Source organism: Juglans regia, chromosome 1 (assembly GCF_001411555.2).
Source record: "Juglans regia cultivar Chandler chromosome 1, Walnut 2.0, whole genome shotgun sequence".
Taxonomy (NCBI): domain Eukaryota; kingdom Viridiplantae; phylum Streptophyta; class Magnoliopsida; order Fagales; family Juglandaceae; genus Juglans; species Juglans regia.
This window is the reverse complement of record NC_049901.1, coordinates 29039998-29062135: the sequence shown is the minus strand read 5'-3', so window position 1 is coordinate 29062135 and position 22138 is coordinate 29039998. Positions and strand designations below refer to the sequence as shown.

At 36.2% G+C, this 22138-nt stretch overlaps 1 protein-coding gene across 1 annotated transcript in view; it reads left to right on the top strand.

Moving 5' to 3' along the window:
* LOC109013450 (callose synthase 7-like) overlaps positions 1 to 21728 on the top strand; it is a 31786-nt gene extending 10058 nt beyond the window's left edge. The window contains exons 7-42 of the mRNA XM_035689300.1: positions 278 to 367; positions 504 to 595; positions 700 to 823; positions 2787 to 2912; positions 3009 to 3085; positions 3167 to 3251; positions 4191 to 4313; positions 4397 to 4514; positions 4754 to 5085; positions 5206 to 5258; positions 5473 to 5533; positions 7447 to 7528; positions 7607 to 7656; positions 7771 to 7857; positions 8006 to 8110; positions 8330 to 8424; positions 8515 to 8596; positions 8676 to 8836; positions 9000 to 9123; positions 9242 to 9339; positions 9449 to 9548; positions 9634 to 9785; positions 11239 to 11348; positions 11421 to 11561; positions 11650 to 11718; positions 11845 to 12034; positions 12119 to 12230; positions 12748 to 12870; positions 12969 to 13087; positions 13219 to 13302; positions 18405 to 18517; positions 18593 to 18822; positions 19339 to 20136; positions 20230 to 20280; positions 20663 to 20848; positions 21322 to 21728. Of these exons, the coding sequence (XP_035545193.1) occupies positions 278 to 367; positions 504 to 595; positions 700 to 823; positions 2787 to 2912; positions 3009 to 3085; positions 3167 to 3251; positions 4191 to 4313; positions 4397 to 4514; positions 4754 to 5085; positions 5206 to 5258; positions 5473 to 5533; positions 7447 to 7528; positions 7607 to 7656; positions 7771 to 7857; positions 8006 to 8110; positions 8330 to 8424; positions 8515 to 8596; positions 8676 to 8836; positions 9000 to 9123; positions 9242 to 9339; positions 9449 to 9548; positions 9634 to 9785; positions 11239 to 11348; positions 11421 to 11561; positions 11650 to 11718; positions 11845 to 12034; positions 12119 to 12230; positions 12748 to 12870; positions 12969 to 13087; positions 13219 to 13302; positions 18405 to 18517; positions 18593 to 18822; positions 19339 to 20136; positions 20230 to 20280; positions 20663 to 20848; positions 21322 to 21555 (4977 nt within the window). The 3' untranslated portion in view covers positions 21556 to 21728. The remainder of the gene's footprint in view (positions 1 to 277; positions 368 to 503; positions 596 to 699; positions 824 to 2786; positions 2913 to 3008; positions 3086 to 3166; positions 3252 to 4190; positions 4314 to 4396; positions 4515 to 4753; positions 5086 to 5205; positions 5259 to 5472; positions 5534 to 7446; positions 7529 to 7606; positions 7657 to 7770; positions 7858 to 8005; positions 8111 to 8329; positions 8425 to 8514; positions 8597 to 8675; positions 8837 to 8999; positions 9124 to 9241; positions 9340 to 9448; positions 9549 to 9633; positions 9786 to 11238; positions 11349 to 11420; positions 11562 to 11649; positions 11719 to 11844; positions 12035 to 12118; positions 12231 to 12747; positions 12871 to 12968; positions 13088 to 13218; positions 13303 to 18404; positions 18518 to 18592; positions 18823 to 19338; positions 20137 to 20229; positions 20281 to 20662; positions 20849 to 21321) is intronic.
* The last annotated feature ends 410 nt before the right edge of the window (positions 21729 to 22138 follow it).

The window sequence follows — 22138 nt, the reverse complement described above, 5'->3', positions numbered from 1 at the left end:
AAGGGCAAAAACTTCTCCCTCCCAAACAATGTGATATTGCATTCACCACTTTTCTTTACTCAATCAGGGGTATTACATGTGCATCCATACAGGTAGTTAAAATATTATTTTTCTGAAATCTAATCAATGCAAAGGAATTTTCAAATGAATGCCGGTGTGAATATGGACACATCAATGAAGTTTTTTTTGTTTAGTTTAATGGCTTCTTTCATGTAAATTCTGATAGATTGTTTCATATTATTTACATTGTATCATTTTATCATTTTTGGGTACAAAGAAAGGGAATGTAGCAAATCAGAGGGAGCACCTAGTATTGCTACTTGCCAATATTGACATAAGGAACCAGGAAACTGAAAATACTACTGAGGTATATCATTATTGCTGTCCTCTGCTTCATATATCTTACTATCATTTGAGTTTCATTTTTCTATTTTTGCTCAGTAAATTCCTTAAGTTGATGTTATGTGATTATAAATTGAAGATTGATAAGGAATTTATTGCAGCTGGGTAGTGCCTCTGTAATGGAGATAAAGGGTAAACTTTTTAAGAATTATATCTCATGGTGTAACTATCTGCACCGTAAACCAAAGTTTGTGTAAGTAGTTTTGTTGCTGCCCCATTGTACATCTTAAAGGTTTTTAGCTTAATGTGTCTAACAATACGGAGACTCATATATTTCATTTTCGTTGCCTCTTACAGGTCTTCTCAAGGTTTTGACAGACAACAGTTAGAGCTTATTTACATTGGACTTTATCTTCTTATATGGGGTGAAGCTTCAAATATCCGATTCATGCCTGAATGCCTTTGCTACATTTTCCATAATGTATGTTTCTTTTGTTAACATTCAAGTATACCTGCCGAGGATTGTTTCTTATTGCCAGGTCGTGCTAGTGTCTTGAATATCTGTTATGCTAACATAAAGTTGCTATAATTGCATTAGCAAACTACCATTCAACATGTCAAGATGGCTTCCTATTTACCATTAGGTTTTCTCACCAATCCTTGTGAGAAAAGGGTTCTATCATCAATCCTTACTTTTTTCATTATATTTTATGAGACTTATCATCTTTCTTGCGTTTGCTCATCTTTACATCAATCAAACTTCAAGTAAGGAAGAATAATCTAATTGTAATTCTTCTGCCTACAGCCCATACCATGCACATCAGGCAATAGGAAAAGGTTGGTAGGGACGGGTTTCAAATCTGAATAAGGGTGGAAGATTTGAAAGTACAGATTTGAGAAAGAAAACAAATACCAATTAAATGCAGGAAAGTTTAGAGGGAGGGAGTTGTGTTAAAATTGGGCAAAAGATTGATGTAAAGCACAAGAGCTGCATTTTTGTTGAAATACATCCTATTCTAAGACATAATTATAGGCCCTTTTTGCGTGAAAATATTGCAAGAATTAACAGTCAATTAAAAAGTACCCCAAAAGACAAGTAACACTGACCAGTTAAATGGATGTGGGGTCATGGAAATATTTTTTTGATAAGTAAAACGGAGAGTCATGGAAATAAATGTTTGGTTGGGGCACCAAATAACTAGATGTCCATTAATTGCTAAAGTATTAATGAAACTTGTTTCCTTTTATCATTAAAATAATATCTAAATAAGAATTTTTTTAAAATAGATTATGATCTGATCACATTTAGAGAAAGGCTGTGGTATTTGGATTTTAGTGCAGGTGAGTCCTAGATAGTGTGTACTAAGTGGGTCATTTATTCGGACTTTCCCAATTGTGATTAGTCTTGGGTATCATATAGATGTGTCCAGTCGGTCTCTTGGTTGTGAAAATAAAAGCAACCTGATAATGCCTTTTGGCTTGGAGGTATTGTATTGCAGCACATGTTTCCTGATGAGAACCATCAAAGATCTGCGCTGGCAGAAATCATGGTGGTCGTGTCAAAGATCTGTGACAGCATTGCTTGGAGCAGATTAAGCTGATTTAGGGTCTGTCAACTGTTAAGGGATCTGATTGTGTTGAGTAGTTTTAGGTTATCACATATTTTTTAGTGCCCATGGGTCAGACAAGAAAATGAGAGTGCAGAAGGTGAATTGTGAGGAATATTTTTTCGTATCCCTAGGGGTTGGCTTAAGTGGTAAAGGCCTTGGTCTTGGTGGTATGCTTCTTCCAGGTCCAAGGTTCGAATCCTCTTGGGTTGCAAACAATATTTAGGAGCCATCGGACTGGCGGAATTTTCCCTCCAATTTGTTTTGATAGGTGGGAACTTTCCCTTGAATTACCCGATGTGCACTTGTGGGAAACTTCTTGCCGAGAGCCTATGCACCCTTGGGATTAGTCGAGACTTTGTTCTTGGATGCCCAGTGCCAATAAAAAGAAAATATTTTTTCGAATCCTCACTTATCTAGCAAATGAAATTTAAGCTAATGTGATAAATCATGGGGTTTTTGAGCCCTACAATTAGATGGGTTTATGTGAACAATATGGCCTCCAATTATTTTTCTTTTGATTTGGTTTGATAAATAGCATAATATTGTTTTTTGCAGTCTCCTAACCAATTTATTTTGATCAATTGTATACTTAGTAGAGCCAAATAACATTACTTTGTTTTCCTCTTTCAGATATTGGCTCTAATAATGTTACTAGGGTAATCAATAATTGACTTATTACTTGACATTATGGAATATAAAGTAAATATAAAAGAACTGTGATTTAATTGTCCTTGTGTTTTATGTGTAACTTATTTTCTTAGTGTAAGTTTTATATGCTTCAAAAACTTATGACTTCTGAAACAACCCTTGTTTCCTGAATCCTGATTGTTCAAGATGGCCAATGAACTAAATGAGATCTTGCATATAAGCGTCAGTGGAGCCACATACCAAGGGACAGCACGTGATGAAGAATATTTTTTGAGGGAAATCATAAGCCCTATCTACAAAGTCCTGCTTAAGGTATTCATAATATTGTACGGATTGTACTCCGTTCATTAGTAAATGCTACTTATATATGAGTTTCAGCCTGAAATTTGATTTCTATTGATGCAAAAGGAAGTTATGAGAAACAAAGGAGGCACGGAAAGCCATTCAGCATGGAGAAATTATGATGATCTAAACGAGTACTTCTGGTGAGTTTCTTGATTTCTAAATTCCTTTCTATATTCAAATCAAATATCTAGTGGCTTGAAAATTATCTTCCTTGTCTCTAGGTCCGACAGATGTTTCAGACTTGGGTGGCCAATGGATCTCAAAGCAGACTTTTTTCGTTCCGATATAACGAAACCTGCAGACATGGTACTTATCTTCTTTACGTAAACCACTTCAGTTCTTAGCTCTATTATTTTTACTTTTGACACTGTCCAAGCTCCCTCAGTTGGAAGGAAAGAAGCTGAGCGAGTGAGCTTATTTATATAGTACTGGCGAGGGGGTCTTTCTTTGAAAAGAGTCAAATTAAGCCTATGGGCCTGCCCCTTTTCTACCTTTTTTTTTTTTTTTATGTTGTTTAAAGTTTCAACTACTGCTGGCAAGATTGTAGGAAGTGGGCAATGCATTCTTGTATTTCTATGAAAAGCTCTACATCACACAGGATTCCCAGGAGGAAGTTGTTGGCATGTTATGTGTAACAAATCCTTACTAACTAATGAATCTTCAATGGAGCCAGCCTACTGGCCAGGCATCTCTTTGACCTACTAACTAGTCTTGCCTCCCCCGCCCAGCTCTATTGACAGGCCCTTTCTTTTGCAATGCTTAATAAGTCTCGTTTAACCTTTGGTGAATGTTAAACGAACCAGCATCTCTCTACTGGTCAAGTATTTTTCCATCCAATAGAAAACAAAAGCACTTATCCATCCCACTGATGGACTATATGTTTTTCACCATACATTTATGCTCATCAAAGACAAAAGATGATCAGAGATATCTTGTTACAAATTATTTGAGATTTAATCTTTTTTTTTATGGTTTAAGAAATATACTAAATATACAAGTTTATGGATTTGATAGCAAATAACATCTGATATCAAATTTGTTTGCTTGTTTAATATGGGGAGGACACGTCATATGGTGGGAGTGAAAAAATATTAATCTAATGTAAAGCCATGGAGGGATGTAACTTGAACTTATATATATATATATATATATATATTATGTTAACACACAAGCTTTGTGATGTGTATGTATATGGAGTAAATGTTTTCTAAAAGATTGCTGTGGAATTTCATTTGCTTTTGGCAGAGATTTAATCAAACTGTCGATGGAAAGAGGAAGCCTAAAACAAATTTTGTGGAAGTCCGTACATTTTTGCACCTTTACAGAAGTTTTGATCGAATGTGGATATTTCTTATTTTGGCTTTCCAGGTAGCCTTAACATTTAAAAATGTGTTCTTACTCTTTTATCTTTCTTTGTGTGGAGCTTTATCTGTGTAAGTTATTGTTTTCAGGTAATGGTAATTGTTGGCTGGAGTTCTTCTGGATCTCTTGCTGCTCTATTTGATGCAGATGTCTTCCGAAGTGTTTTGAGCATATTCATTACTTCTGCTTTTCTTAATCTTCTGCAAGGTATTTCTGCTATCTTGAGGTAGTTGATTTATTTTAAAATCCTTTTTTCTATGTTTTGGTGGGAGTTTCTGTGGATTTTAGCAGAATAAAATACAATCTTACATCTGTATTGTTCTCAGTTACTGTTGTATTGGTTATTGGTGCAACTGTAAGAATTATAATAACGTATAAACTGTTCTTTTATGGGGTTGAGTGGCTTTTATGATGCTCTCTTACATTCTCTGTCACCTGCTCTTCAGCCACTCTGGATATAATTTTTAGTTGGAATGCTTGGAAGAGTTTGAAATTCAGCCAAATAATACGGTATCTTCTGAAGTTTGCAATAGCGGTTGTGTGGGCTGTGGTTCTGCCAATTGGTTATTCCAGTTCAGTGCAGAACCCAACAGGATTGGTGAAGTTCTTCAGTAGCTGGGCTGGGGATTGGAGGAATCAGTCATTTTATAATTATGCTGTTGCACTTTATTTGGTACCCAATATACTTGCTGCTATACTGTTTTTACTTCCACCTTTACGAAGAACCATGGAACGTTCAAACTGGGCAATTATCACTCTTCTTATGTGGTGGGCTCAGGTAAGCATGTCTGACCTTTGTTCCTTTTGACTTATGTTATCTAGTTGTTATACATTTCTCTCTCTCTCTCTCTCTCCCCTATTAAATTGGAATGTTCTTTGTCTATTGACCGCCTTGCAGCCCAAGCTTTATGTGGGAAGAGGTATGCACGAGGACATGTTTTCACTGCTCAAGTAAGGAAATGAATTTTATTAGTTTGTTTTTCTTTTTCTGTTTTCTTTCCTCTGTAGTGTTAGAGAGGGCTCAAGTAAGTGGGCAGTGGGATTAGTTCAGAGAAAGTTTTATATACCATTTTGGACTTCCTTTAAGGTCTCGTCTATTTTTTTCCTACATGCAATTTGGAGGTTGTTTTTTTTTAATTAACGATTTACATTTTCCTGTGTTTAGATATACACTGTTTTGGATTCTGTTGCTAATCAGCAAGCTAGCATTTAGCTACTATGTCGAGGTGAGTACTCCTATGATTTGTTGTTATTCCAGTGTCTTTAAGAGTATATTTCGTTTTACTTATAAAAAAAAGTATATTTCGTTTTACTCCAAGTTGGATGCTTTATATACACACATATATGCATGCATGTGTTCCGCCCTGCACGTATAATACACACACCCAATCATGAATGTGAATTTATGTGTGTGTGTGTGTAATAGTTGGTTGAAATTTCAAGATTTCAATTATTCACCTTTGCTCAGGCAAAAGATGGTTTGAAAAATTATGTGAAACTGAGGTATGTCACCCATTTAAAGATCCATATTTTATGCTACATGGATTTCGGGTTGATCATATGACTTATTCATGGATTTGGAATTGGATTCCTCAAGAAGAGCAAATATATAGACCAATTTAAAGTTGTGGATTCATAACCTGATGTGGTGCCAATTTGGACTTTCTGTGGTCTTAGTCCAGTTACCATGGAGATTCATTTTGATTCCTTATTAAACTATAGGAGTTGGTGATACTTCTTAAATTTTAAGAATTTTGTAGCATCAGAATTATTGTTCTGGGTTTTAATTTGGTTTTGGATTTTTTTTTTTTTTTTAAGTAAAAAGAAATTTTATTAATCCATGTAATTTGGTTTTGGATTTTAACCCCTAGGGGTTGGCTCAACTGGCAAAACCCTTGGTCTTGGTGGTATGCTCCCTCCAAGGTTTGAATCCCACTTGGTGCAAACAATCTCCAGGGGCCATCGGATTAGGGGATTTCCCCTTGAATTACCCGAGGTAAACTTGCAGGAAACTCCTTGCCAAGGGCCTATGCACCCCTAGGATTAGTTGGGACACTTTTCTGGACACCTGGTGCCAATAAAAAAAAAAATGGTTTTGGATTTTACCAATAAACTTTTGCTCAAATCTCAGCTCCTTCCCCGGTATGTTTTGGATGGAGAGGAGGTCATGGGTTCAAGATGAACTGTGTGCATGTTAAATTCAGTAATAAAAAAGTAGTTTAGGTGTATTGATTTGCGTTTTTTGTGGTCTGTACTGACTGTTTTTTTTTTAGATGTGTTTTACTTATCAAAAAAAAAAAAAAAGAAATTCTTATGGGAAAATATTTTGTAGTCTCGATGAAATCAGAAGATTCCAGCAGACTATATGTATTTTAAAAATCTTCCAATCAGTCAATAGCAGTTTTTAATGAAATTCTTCCTGCAACCATGCTCTTTGACGATTTTGTAATGCATTCTATCTAAACCTTGGTGTAAGGCTGTCAAGAATCTTAGGATAAGGTGTAGATTTTTTCTTCTTTTCTTCATCTTTCCTTCTTTGACTTATTTAAGCTTTTGATGCATCAGTATTGCTTAGACACGAGCAGACCTTGTTTGGCCTTTCAATATTTAAATCCACCTTGCATAACCTTAACCCTGTATTATCTTTATCCTTATAACCCAAATCCCACCCTCCAAAAAGAAAAGAAGCAAAGCAAAGAACAAAATAGTTGTGGTCCTGAAAGTCTTGAATGAACTTCTCTATCCAGCCTGTCTAACTGACTCTAACTCACATGAGAGGCCTAATAAGTCTCTTGCCTATATGAAAGTTCTACAATCCTAAGCCAACAGAAGAATGCTTGTGGACAGCATTTAACCATTTTGTCGGGGTTCCTACATTACCTATGGTTATGCAACATAGTATATACTACTACTAACTTATAGACTCATGGGAGAGCCTGTAATAGGGGATGACAGATTGAAGGTTGAAGTTCCTAATTAGAATAACATAGCTATCGGTTGGACCAACTCTGCTGTTAGAATACTAATAACTCAGGATGTTTAAGCTCTCTTTACATTCTCAGGCTGCTTACGCTGTATTTTAACTATCACTTGGAATAATATCATGGTGTTTAAGCTCTATTTACATGCTATGTTACAGATACTGCCACTAGTTGGACCAACAAAGTTGATTATGGAGATTCCAATCAGTAACTATCAGTGGCATGAGTTCTTTCCAAATGGTAACATAACAGTCTTCCTACTTTTTTTTCTATCTGTGGTTATTGCCGATACTAACTTGCAATCTGAATCTGCTCTAGTAACACATAATATCGGCATTGTTATTGCGATATGGGCTCCAATTGTCCTTGTAAGTGAAAATTAGATGACTCCCCTTGAAAGAAATTTAAAGTCATTTCCTTATTTTGCATTCGTTAGAAAAGAATGCTGTATATGCCCTTACGCTTTGCTTTATGGTGCCTAGGTCTATTTTATGGATGCGCAAATATGGTATGCCATATTTTCTACTCTATTTGGTGGGATTCATGGAGCCTTCAGCCATTTGGGTGAGGTTAGTTGCAAAATTTTGAACACCATCCATATATGATTCCTTGGGGTGGGAAGGAGAGGGGAGAGAAAACTATAATTTTTAATGCTATTTATGTGGTTTCAGATTTGTCATGGCTAATAATAATGGTTTTCTGCCTGATGTTTGTCAGATACGGACACTTGGAATGTTACGATCCAGATTTGCAGCTGTACCTTCAGCTTTCTGTGAACGTCTTGTGCCATTACTACATAAGGGAAACAAAAGGAATCACTTGGTAATTTCATTTTTTATCACCTTGCAACACTTCCGAAGTGCTCCTTAGTGTATGAAGTTTCATTTGAACTCATTAAATTTTCATAACAAATGCAAATAAATTTCATACCTTATACTTGAGCAGGAAATTTGTATAGGCGTTTTTATCATTTCTGCTTACTTGACTTGGAGTTTTTCATCTTCGTTGTCTTTGACCATGTTGTATACTTTTCCATGGCAGGATTCATTGCAAGAACGGAAGGACATTGCCAGTTTTTCTCAGGTGTGGAATGAGTTCATACATTCCATGCGCTTGGAAGACCTGATTAGCAATAGGTCCTGATTGCTGTTTGGCCGAATAATTAAATATATATGAAATGCGTTTTTTATCTCTGTAGTTATCCCATTTCGCTTTTGATCATTCAGGGACAGAAACCTGTTGTTTGTTCCATATTCATCAAATGACATCCCTGTTGTCCAGTGGCCTCCTTTTCTGCTTGCCAGTAAGGTACATCCCTTTTTGTTGCTCTAATTTTTAGACTAAACATTAGTTTTGTTTTTTATGCACCTTTTGTTCCATGTGGTAGATTCCCATAGCCTTAGACATGGCAAAAGATTTCAAAGGAGATGATGATGACTTGTTTAAGAAGATCAGGAGTGATGCTTACATGCATTCAGCAGTTATTGAATGCTATGAGACACTCAGAGATATTATATATGGCCTTCTGGAAGATGAAAAAGATAGGATGTAAGTCAAGCATTCATATTACCAGCTTGAATTATATAAATCATCTTTTAGAAGACTTGGCTATATATAAATTCATTGACAATTCCAGCCCCCCTCTTTTTCATTCCCTTGTCCAGCCTATTATTTTAAGACTCACGTCCATTTTATTTTTCTTGTTTATCAGGATTCTGATGCAGATATGTCATGAAATAGATAGTAGCATAGAGAACAAGAAACTTTTATCCAATTTTAAAATGAGCGAGCTGCCTCAACTAAGTGAGAAGTTGGAGAAATTTCTAACGCTATTGGTATTATTCTCCGTTTATGTACATATAATTTTTCCCTGTTGTAAATTTATGGTCGCTTCAAAACTAATTGATAGTCTTAATTCTTACTCTTGTACTACTTTTGATGGCAAATTGACAGCAAGCTGAGGAGGAAAAAATTTCTGAAGCTCAAATAATCAATGTCCTACAGGATATTATGGAGATAATCACACGGGATATTATGGCCGCTGACAATCAGTAAGTAGTGAGAGACATTTATGTATGCACAGATGTAGAAGGATTTTTTTTAATTCAAAATAAATGCTCATGAATCTTATATGCTATTGGTTTTGTCATTTCCTTATAGAATCCTGGAAAATGCTCACCATGGTTCAAATGCCCAAAAAGAGCAGAGGTTTGAAAGGCTTGACATCTACCTGATGCAGCAAAAACCGTGGAAGGACAAGGTTTGCTCTCACATTTTTCATGAAAAATGCTAAACTATTTTTATCTGAGATCTTCAGACTTATCAGATCTTATGTTTCTCCATAGGTTGTTAGGCTCTATTTGCTATTGACTGTCAAGGAATCTGCCATAAATGTGCCTCAGAACTTGGAGGCTCGCCGCCGCATAACTTTCTTTGCAAACTCCTTGTTTATGACTATGCCAAGTGCTCCGAAAGTCCGTAAGATGCTGCCCTTTAGGTTAGTCACTGGCAAGATGATTTTTCTCTATGAAAACAAGATGGACTTTTTTTTTTTGATAAGTAAATAGATATCTTTATTGAATAGAATGAAACTAGGCAATGCCCAAGTACACAGGAAGTATACAAAGTGAGACACCTAATTACATTCTAGTGAGCTGAAAAGAAGATAGAAACTCATGGACACTCTCACCCTTCAGTACAATGGCAGAAAACCACTGTAAAAGAGAGAATACAAAACAATTCCAGATTTCCCCCACTGCACGCTCCTTGTTGTTAAAGCACCTATCATTCCTTTCTGACCATAAACACCACATTAGGCACAAAGGTAACATACGCCACACTGCTGCCAATTGTGCACTGTTATGCCTCCTGTTCCAGCACGCTAGTAGTTCCACCACACTCTTAGGCATTACCCAACTCAGTCCGGCTCTATCAAGGATACCAGCCCATAATTCCCCCGCCACCTCACAATGTAAAAGCAAATGATCTATCGATTCTCCATACCTTTTGCACATGTAGCACCACTCCATGACCACCATACCCACTTCCTTAAGTTATCAACCGTCAATATCTTTCCAAGCACGGCTATCCAAGTAAAAAACGCAACTTTAGGCGGAAATTGTGCTTTTCAAATACTCTTCCACGGAAAAAAGATGGGTTGTAGTGCTGTTAAAGCCTTGTAAAACGATTTAACAGTAAAATCTTTTCTCCCTATGTGAATCCACAACATACGGTCTCCCCCATTTCCTCCTACCTTTGCTGAATACAAGTGGCTAAAAAAGGCTGACATCTCATCAAGCTCCCAATCCTGAGCATTTCTAGTAAAAGTGACATTCCAAGTTACCGTCTCGTTGGTACAGCATAGTACATCTGAAACTGCCGTTTGCTGATTTCCAGCCATGTTAAAAGCGAGTGGAAAGATAGTGGAAAGAGCACTCTCCCCACTCCAAGCATCATGCCAAAAGCGAAGTCTTGCTCCGTCACCCACTCCGAACCTAATATGTTTTTCAAAGGTGTTCCACCCCTTGCTAATAAATTTCCATAATCTCACTCCATATGACCCCCTACCCTCCTTAGAACACCATCCCCCACTCACTACCATAGTTGAAAACAAGATGGACTTAGAAATTTTAAGAATGAAAATAATAATTTTACAGATTAGTTTTCATCAATTTGGAAAGATTAAGCTCATGCCAAGAACTAGTTTCAAAGCCATTTGTGACTAACTGAAGTTTTGTTTAAAGCGAATAATTGATATGGTTCTTGTGGTAATGAATTTCTCATATGCTTCTCTTTAGTATCTTAAGAATGCTTGCTTGCCTGTATCTATGAATTATTGTGTGGTCAGCTGGTAAATTACTAGTTATTCTTTACTTTTACTTGTATAATATAATTACTATTTGCTATCAACACTTACTAAAAGGAAATTTGAATGATATTTTGTGGAATAGTGTTTTAACTCCATATTACAAAGAAGACGTCCTTTATTCTGTGGACGAACTAAACAAGGAAAATGAGGATGGGATATCAGTTTTGTTCTACCTAAAAAAAATATATCCTGGTGAGTTCCAATGTCATTACTGCATGCCTTTTCATTGTATGAAACATACCACTTACAATGGTCACAAATTAGATGAATGGACAAATCTCGAAGAACGCATCGCAGAAACTATAAATACTAGAAAAGATTGTGAACCTGCAGATCGTGAGAAAGCAAAGATGGAGTTAATTTGTGAGTGGGTATCTTACAGAGGGCAGACACTTGCTAGAACAGGTTTGATAGTGATGAATTTGTGGTACGTCGGGTATGTGCATTTGTGGATTTCAACTGAATTTATGTCTGCTATCAATATGGTTGTCAGTGAGAGGGATGATGTACTACAAAAAAGCTCTGGAACTTCAATGCTTCCTGGAATTTGCAGGAGATAATGGTCAGTGGTTTCTGTCATATCAGTTTGATTCTTAATTCATATTTCAACTTTCCATTCCAACATATTTAGGATTTGACCATTTGGCAAATGGGATTTGTAACGATCTGCTCAGTGTTTTCTTTGCAGCTATTTATGGTGGCTACCAAAACTTGGTTTTGAATGACAGTGACAAGAAGGCTTTCATTGATCGTGCACAAGCCCTGGCTGATTTGAAGTTTACCTATGTTGTCTCTTGTCAGGTTTACGGGAATCAGAAAAAATCTGATGATCTTAGGGATAAAAGCTGTTACAGTAATATTCTTAATCTAATGTTAAAGTGAGTCACTATTTCAAATTGAAATTTCTCTCTTCAAAGAGTCCAATGTGTTGGTAGATCTTTAAATATTTAAAAATGGTGTAGGTATCCATCTCTACGCATTGCTTACATAGATGAAGGAGAAGAGAAAGTAAATGGAAAAACTCAAAAGCTCTATTTCTCTGTTCTTGTCAAGGGAGGGGAAAAGTATGATGAGGTATGCAAGAATAAGCTATTGATTTCAGGTGCATTTATATTCTGTTTGTTGGCTGAATGTGTAGTGTTTAACAGGCTACACCTATTATGAAAATCAAGCTTTCAAAACTGCTCACGATATTGAGTTTACATTCAAAATACATCTCTAATGAAGTCTGTATGTGTTGAACTATCGATCAAATCAAATGAACCAATGCTAAGAGAGTTTTCTTTTGAACCCCAATTAGATGGTAACTAGCACAGGTCCATTTAGTATTGGCTAATTCATCTCTCTCTCATTCCTTAGGCACAGCCTGGCCTATTAAAACATACAGCAAGCATTTGTTTAGATTTTGTTTCATTTCATTCGGCTGCTACCATTATATTTTTGTTTTACTAGTGGATGTATGTATCATTTTATGAGAACAATAAGGTTTTCATTTGGACTCCAACCACTGCAATCTGTTTTGAGTACATTGTTTTGAGTAATGTACTAATGTGCATAATGCAAATACATTTATTCATTTATACCTTAATAGGAAGTATACCGCATCAAGCTTCCAGGGCGCCCAGTAGATATTGGTGAAGGGAAACCTGAAAATCAAAATCATGCCATTATCTTTACTCGTGGAGAAGCACTGCAAACAATAGACATGAATCAGGTAATTTGCCTTCACTTTTGATTGATGATACATTATGAAGTGACTTGCTGTGTTTCCTTAGACCTTACTCTATTGTTCCCCGCCCCCCCTCTTTGAAGGATAATTACTTTGAAGAAGCTTTCAAAATGAGGAATGTATTGGAGGAATTCCTGAAACGTCGCCGAAGCCGGCGGAAGCCGACAATATTAGGTCTAAGGGAGCATATATTCACTGGAAGGTCAAACTTACTTAATTATAATTAGATCTCTATGAATGCTGATGATGATAAAGCAAGTCATCCAAAAGAGAAAAATTGTGCTGTGTTTATTACTAGATTATGTGCTTACCTTATTCCAATGTATTTCACAGTGTGTCATCACTAGCATGGTTCATGTCCAATCAGGAGACAAGTTTTGTAACTATTGGGCAACGAATCTTGGCAAATCCTCTTAGGTAAGCCTGAAGTTTGATCTAAATTGAAGGAATGGTTATTTCATTTCATTTGTACCTTTTGGTTGTTATTTTCATTTGACTTGGTGTTTAAGTTTTCTCGTTAACTATGCTTTGTGATTTTTTCTCTCTTCCCCTGCCTGCCCAATTGCGGATAGCAGTTTTTCTATTTTGAAAAGAAAAGGCAGCATTCATAGTAACTAAGTGTAATACTCCATTCCATTAGGGTTCGAGATGTTACTAATGTTAACATTCCATGAGCCTAGTATAAGGTAATTCCATAAATAACTAAACATGACTTAGATTTTATCAATAAAACTTAATATGGTAGCAAATATAGCAAGCCCCATATGATGATAGGTTTAATAAGGTTCCCTTTATAAAAATAAACCAACAGGGAAACAAAACTAAACATTAGTATGACTCTTATGGCAAGGTTATGGTCTCCAATTCTAAGTCTGACCTGCTGATTCGTCTTCAATCTCCTCAATACCTGGGACAGTTAAAAACATAAAAATCACAGGGAGTTGAATATTCAGTAATTAAATACATGATGCAGTAAACGTAATTCTAAATAGATTTTTCACTAACATGCATACAGTTTAATAATGTTCAAACATATCACATATAGTTCCTTTAATCTCCTCAAATGGCCAACACATGATTATGCCTTGTGTGTAAGGGTTGGCAATCGTAGAGATCTCGGTTCTAGTACGAGATTTCAGGTGTAACCCAGTAAAAAAGAAATTGACATCATTTGATAAACTAGGAGCCCTAGAGTGACCTATTCCTGGCGTTGCCATCCACCTGTCAACCTCTGGTACCATAATTTCTCAACTGTCAATGACCAGTAAAAAGCATTAGCACATTCATTCATTCATAGTCACTTTCATTTTCCTTTGCTTTCCTTTCTTTCTTTCATCATTTAACATAATATTTACTATAAATGCATCATGTAACAGAAGCAACTATAAATGCATCACGTAGTGGAAGCACATTCATAAAACCTGTACATCTTTTATAATATTTGGTGCATAAATCGGGCTACTGAAGAACAGGCTTTAGTATATCGTAATACCTAAACACAATTTTACAAAAAGAACAATCCATTGATATTGGTAACAATTATATGAGCATATCTACTTACCTTAGTTTCCCTCTCTCTTCCCGCAACTTCCTCTCTTCGTTTCTTTTTTGTATTTCTTTCTTTGGCTGGCTAAGCCATCCTTTATATAGACCCCCAAGACATGAACCTTTCCCTTCAATGATGTCATGAATTTTGTGGAAAGAGAGACGTGTATTTTTTCTTTCTACATTCCTTTTCTTTTCAAATATAGGTTTAACTGCATAATCAATACCTAGGTTTTTGCAATTTTGCAAACAGCGTTAAGTTTTCACTTTTCCTTCAATTGATACTTTGGTGTGGAAAAACTTGCATTTAAATACCTCCAACCTACTTCTTAACAGCATAATAGGCCATGAGGCAAATATGATTCGTGTCAGCTAATAAGAAACTGACACACGTCATCTTAATCACAGATAAGCTAATTTATAAAAATAAAATAAAATATGATATATTATAAAATATCCAAGCTACTTAAAAAATCCATAAGTAATAATAAAAACTTTAAAATCCAAAATCAAACCTTAAATTAAAAAAAAAAAAAAAGTCTCCTCCCCATGTGTGGTTGCTAAGTGGATATCTTGATTAGTGAGGACCTGATAATAGGGACGAACAATGAACCACGCTTTTAAGGAAACCAAAGGGCCTTGAATACTTCTCCAACTCAAATGAAGTTTATTAGATCAAAAATCTATACCAAGGCATCAACTTCCGCCATCATGGGCAGCTATAAGTTGCTAAGAGATTTCTGAGCAACCTTGCAAAAATTGACATTCCATTTCTTTTCTTTTTTTATTTGATTGGCATTGGATGTCCCGACTAATCTCGGGGGGTGCACAGGCCCTCGGCAAGGACTTTCCCGCAAGTGCACCTTGGGTAATTCAAGGGAAAAATCCCTAGTCCAATGGCCCCTAGAGTTTGTTTTGCACCCAAGGGGATTTGAACCTTAGACTTGATGGGAGCATACCCCGAAGCCCAAGGCCTTTACCACTTGAGCCAACCCCTATGGGTTAAAAATTGACATTCCATTGAGGGGTCATTGGAAAATTGTAGAAGATTGGCTATTAATGCATTATGCACTTGTGCAATCCCATACGCTTCTAGAAAGGCTTCCTTGAGGACCCTATCACCACAACATAATCGTGCTAAAATTTGATTCTGGACCCATCACCGACTTCAAATCAAGAGTCTCTAGAAAAGGCCCCTATCCTCTTATATGTTTCCACAATCCCACCTTGTATGGTCCATTCACTTTGTTCAAGCACTCATCCCAAATCCCTCAAAATTCGAGTCAAGTCTCCGTTTGTTGTTGATCATTACAACCATTTCTCCCGAAGAACTTGTTGCCCTCAATTGGTTCTCTACTATGGAAGGACAAAGTGGGAAAAATAAGAGGTGCTCCGAGTGGCCCGGGGATGGGGCTTACATACCATAACATCATGGAAGTACCATGGAAAGCCTGCGAGCGAAAAACTCCTACCTTATAATTTTGTCACTTTGCACTCAATTGATTCTCTACTAAACAAGGGCAAAGTGGTAAAAATAAAGGTGCTCCGATTGGCCCGGGGATGGGGCATACCTACCATTACGTCACATTGACAAATTTTAAACTCTCACCCTCCCCAAAGGTCAGAGCGCATACCTTTATCCAATTTACTAGATGAAATTTAAACTCTTCACCTCTCCCAGTCAATAAAAATGTCATGGTGTAGCTTCTCTACTCAAAGTTAGCCACTTCGAGCACTCATTTCAAATCCCTCAAAACTTCGAGTTTGTTATTCCTTTCATAAAGCCTCCCTTTGTTGTCGATATCGTTACAGCTATTTCTCCCAAAGAGCTTGTTGAACATTAACAAATTTTGAGCTCTCACCCTCCCCCAGATGTTAGAGTGCATACCTTTATCCAATTTACCAGATGAAATATAAACTTTGCACCTTTCCCACTCGATAAAAAAGTCACAGTGTAGCTTCTCTACTCTAAGGAGTCACCTTTGTGGTGACGAGAAATAGGATTAGACATAGTGGGCAAGTTGGTGAGCACTTTCGATGAAATTGAACCTACTACCTTTGGACAACCACATCCTTTTCCAACTAGCCAATCTGCACTCTTACCATTTCAATCACACCATCCCAAATAGCCTTTGTCTTTAAAGAGGCAGCCAAATGGAGTCCAACGTGTTTCATAGACAAAGAGGATACTTTACATCCCAATATGTGAGATATGTTCTCTTCATTATAAACATTCACTGGAACCAATTTTGGCATGCTACATTCACTTTTAGGCCAAAAATAGCTTCGAAACATTAAAAAAAAAAAAAAAAGTGCCCCCAATGATCGAATATTACCTTGGTTTTCCCCACAAAATGTAAAGGTATCATCTACAAATAAGAGATGGGAAATGCTGAGTGTATCATGGCTGCAATCCCTTACTAAGAATCCAAGTAGAAAAGCTCAATCCACAGGACCTAAGATAATTTCCTGAGAACTTCCACAGCAATAACAAATAGTAGCAAAGACAATGGATCACCCAGTCTCAAAACCACAAGAGCTATTAAAGAAAATCACTGGAGTTCCATTCAACAATATAGAGAAGCAGACTGTAAATTACAATGCGCTATCCAGACATCAAAATAAGAGGCGAGAACCCCCCGGTCTCGATTATTTTGCATATTCTTTTAAAAGTTCTATATTTTTATAAAAGCTTAAGGTATGTTATTGTAGTTACCCATAGTATTTTTTATTTAATAAATAAGTCCACGACTAGTATGATATGAGAACTAAACAATCACATACAAGAATAACCTTAGAGGCTGAAATTTAGGTTCTATTTTTTATATATTTTCCCTATATGCAAATATAGGAAATCCATTACAATTATAATCCGGATGTCATCATTTTATCTGCTTTCACATGTGTTTAGAGTGGTCTACACTCAGTGCAGGCACACATAATTTTTAAGAAAATATCTAAGATTATGATCGATTTCTGAGTGTTGAAAGAGGACTTTAGGGTTTATTGATTAGATATGATTAGCAAAGATAAAATCCTGGTGGTTAATTATATGGCAAGAAACTAGAATTAATGTTAGCATGTGCTTGAATTACATTGATGGTGCACTTCCTGACAAGGTAAAATTTTTGAACTGCCATGAGTTTATTAATGACCTTGAACACACTAACTTGGAACTTTTAATATAAATTTATGGTTTAGGATTTTCTAGAATGATTGTGGTGAGTTGTTGAGGGGTTGAATGAGATCTGATTGTGTCTGATTGTGGCTCAAGATTAGAGAATGCAAAGAGACTTTGTACACTCACCATTGTGTTCTTGTAGTCTCACATTGAGGAATTGGAAGTCTTACAAGAAAAAACATTTATAATATGCTGAAATTTCTATAATCAATCTTTTTACATTGGGAATATATATATGTTTGTTTGTTTGTATGTGTATGGTAACCTGAGATGTCAATAGAGTACGAAAAGGATGAATTAGGGTGCATCGCTCTGTTAAATGGGGTGTAAACAAGAGTAGCACAAAAAAAGTAAAACTGCTTACCTAACATCTAAAATTTAGCAACTCAAATAAATAAAAAAATTTTAAAGCAAAACTTTATAAAAACTGGAATGGCCTGCATAGTTCTTTAGTAGGTCTCATTTCAAAATTAAACCATAATTTCAAATTTTTTTAATTTTTAAGCATGCTTTGTCACAAGTGTCTTGTATCAACTTACTGGGAATCATAATGGACGTAATCAACTTCCAGACATCTCAAAAATACATAATGGTCGAATATATTTGTCTTTGTGATACTCTGCTCTCAGTGACGATTACGTGCTTCTGTACCATATAAAGCCTCTCTCTTTGTAGGTATATCTGATCACTTCTCTAATTTTGTTACAACTTTGAATTATGTCAGTAAGGGTTCTAAGTCCACAAATCATGGCTTTGTTTTGGTGACAACTGATTTGTTTCTGTGATATTTCAGGGTGAGGTTCCACTATGGTCATCCTGATATATTTGACAGAATCTTCCACATAACAAGAGGTGGAATAAGCAAGGCTTCAAGAGTAATTAACTTAAGTGAAGATATATTTGCAGGTAGTTTTTGGCTCCAGAAAAGATAACTGACTAAGTGGTATTACGCGTTCACTTATTTTCGATTAATCTTTTCAGGATATAATTCAACTCTGCGTGGGGGATTTATAACCCATCATGAGTACATCCAAGTTGGCAAGGGACGTGATGTGGGAATGAATCAAATATCGCTTTTTGAGGCAAAGGTTGCAAATGGAAATGGAGAGCAGACACTTAGCCGTGATGTTTATCGTCTTGGGCGTCGATTTGACTTCTATAGGATGTTGTCATTCTACTTTACAACAGTGGGTTTCTATTTTAGTAGTATGGTAAGTTAACCAAACTAATTTTATTTACATAATTTCTTTCTAGTATGCTAATGTAGTTCAAAATATTGTAACTTACACATGATTACAATGAGCTTGCATATTTTATCACTAGTTTAATTCGGGTCGATGGGTTTGATCTTCTCTTTATTGGTACTACATTTGTTAAAGATGTTGATGGGTGTGTACGTAAAATGAACCCTTGGTCGTAATGCGATACAACTCTTTCCAAAGATGCTAATAAACATTAATATTTCAAAAGAACTGGGGCTCATACGTACGTTTCAACTGTTTTTTTTTTTCCTCATGTTTAATGAGTTGTTATAGTAAAATTTGAGCCAAAAAGGGAATTTAAAACCAACTGAATATGGATATTATTAGGTGTTTTAGTAATGATGCCTTTAGGGTAGCAGAGAGATTATCCAGATGGTAGGTGCCACTATAGTACTTTTCCACAAACCCACCATGTTTTCTAGAAATATACCTTCATGGCTTGATTTGGACATTTTGTTGTTTCAGGTGACCGTGCTTACTGTATATGTGTTTTTATATGGACGTCTGTACATGGTTATGAGTGGTGTGGAAAAAGAGATACTTGAGAACACAAGCATACGACATAGCAAGGCTCTTGAAGAGGCTTTGGCTACCCAATCTGTTTTTCAATTGGGCTTACTGCTAGTTCTGCCCATGGTCATGGAAATTGGCCTGGAAAAAGGATTTCGTACTGCCCTGGGTGATTTTGTCATCATGCAGCTACAGCTGGCATCTGTATTCTTTACATTTCAGCTTGGGACAAAAGCACATTATTATGGAAGAACAATCTTGCATGGAGGTTCCAAGTATCGTGCTACAGGCCGTGGATTTGTTGTTTTTCATGCAAAGTTTGCTGACAACTACAGGATGTACTCCCGAAGTCACTTTGTGAAGGGGTTGGAGCTTTTTATTCTATTGGTCGTCTATGAAGTGTATGGGGAATCATATCGAAGTTCAAATCTTTATTTGTTTGTCACTATCTCTATGTGGTTTCTTGTGGCTTCTTGGTTGTTTGCTCCTTTCCTGTTCAATCCATCTGGTTTTGACTGGCAAAAGACAGTAGATGATTGGACAGACTGGAAGAGGTGGATGGGAAATCGTGGTGGTATTGGGATTGCACCTGATAAAAGTTGGGAATCATGGTGGAATGAAGAACAGGAACACCTCAAACACACAAGTATCAGGGGGAGAGTGCTGGAGATAATACTTGCATTTCGCTTCTTTGTTTACCAGTATGGAATTGTCTACCACCTTGATATAACTCATCACAGCAAGAGCATACTGGTAAATTTCCCTAGGTTTCTCTTCTTGGACTTCTAATTTAGGTTTAAATACCAGCTTACAACCTTCTGATTTTTACATAAATTTTCATTGTAGGTCTACGCACTTTCTTGGTTGGTTATGGTGACTGCTCTTCTTGTCTTAAAGGTACGCAAATTGAATTGACTGATATGCAGTCAAAGTAAGCTTCAATAAAACTGTTCTAGCTGAAATAATTCATTAAAAAAATTAACAATTCGTGAATTAAATGCATCTCAAAGTGCTTTAAAAGGAGTTGTTTAGCTAGCTTGCCCATAAAAATAAAGAAGTTTAGATTTCTTTCATAACCAGGTTATGGTTAGGGTTAGAAACAGAGTTAAAGATAAAAGGAACAAAAAAATGGGTTACAGATGCAATGTGTGCAATTTTTTCCTTGTACTATTTCCTAGTTTTACCTTCATTTTGGATAGATGTTTACATTATTAGTCTGGAAGCAAAAGTGATCATTTAGTAATTCGCTTTGTGTGTTCGTCCAATGCTCTGCTATCAGATGGTATCAATGGGTAGGCGAAGATTTGGAACAGACTTTCAGCTCATGTTCAGGATTCTCAAAGCCCTTCTTTTCCTTGGCTTCATATCAGTCATGACTGTCTTATTTGTTGTATGTGGACTCACCGTGTCAGATTTATTTGCTGCTATCCTTGCCTTCACGCCCACAGGATGGGCCCTTGTTCTTGTAAGTTTAAAGTTCCGCATGATCTTAAAGTAGAAAGAATAAAATATATTCCTATAAAAAAAAAAAGGGAGAATAAAATATATAGTGAGTTTTAATATCTACTAAGCCTTCGTCTTCAAAAGATCCGACCTTGTTCAATCTCTAAATTATTCTTTTGAGAAATCTTACAAATAATCTTTCAATTACAACATATGCTGCTTTTTCTTTCATGTACTTCCCCTGGTCATGAAAATTGTCTTATTTTTACTTATTCCCTTCTGGCCCTAGAATTTTTTTAACTGAACTTGTTTAAGTATTTTCACTGTGGTTATGTGTTATCCAGCCACATTTTTTTGAAAGCTTTGCTTCCAAAACCTACATGACCATATGTTATATCAGCCCATGAGCGTTGGTGGTTTTCTCTTGGAAAGATATTTATTTTGGACATGGACATTTTTACTTACTCGATGCTTTGTTTTTTTTGTTCTTCCAAGATTGGGCAAGCATGCAGGAAACTATTGAACCGGGTTGGATTCTGGGAATCAATAAAGGAGCTAGCGAGAGGATACGAATATATAATGGGGCTGATACTTTTCATGCCCACAGCCATTTTGTCTTGGTTCCCATTTGTATCTGAATTCCAAACACGCCTGCTCTTCAATCAAGCATTTAGTAGAGGCCTCCAGATTTCAATGATTCTTGCGGGAAAGAAGGAAAAAACTCCTTGAAGTCTTTCGCATGTTACATTTGCCTTCACTCATCAGAATGTTATTATGTTCTTCAATGTTCTTCACATAGTGTTACAGTTATCACTTCTATAGCACTTAGTGACTTTTGTAAGCTCATCTTTCTGAAACTTTTGGTGACATTTTTCAAGAAAAAAGTTACATCTTTTTCATCTCTTTTACCTTCTGAGGAATTTTCAATAAAGTGGGCTACAAACTAGTGAAACTGTGACACCTTGGTAGGAGCGGCAGATGGAGGCTGCGAGGTTGGTTGTTGTATGTGTGCTTGGAGTAGGTGGTTGATGCCGGATCACAATAGCAGATTATTCTGACAGCTAGTTAAACAACGGAAGTTAGAGATTGAGATTGAGAAAAATTACAAACAGAGATAAATTTTGATATTAAGGTTTTACTATATAAAAAAAATCAATCCTTCTCTTTCAAGCCCACAAGCTGGGCCTAAATGGCTAACGGAAAATGAAAAATTTGTAATTAAGGTCAAATAATAGAATACAGAATAAGATAATTATGATTAAGATCTAGTCTAAGAATCCGAAATAAAATTATTCTAAAGATAAACATTATC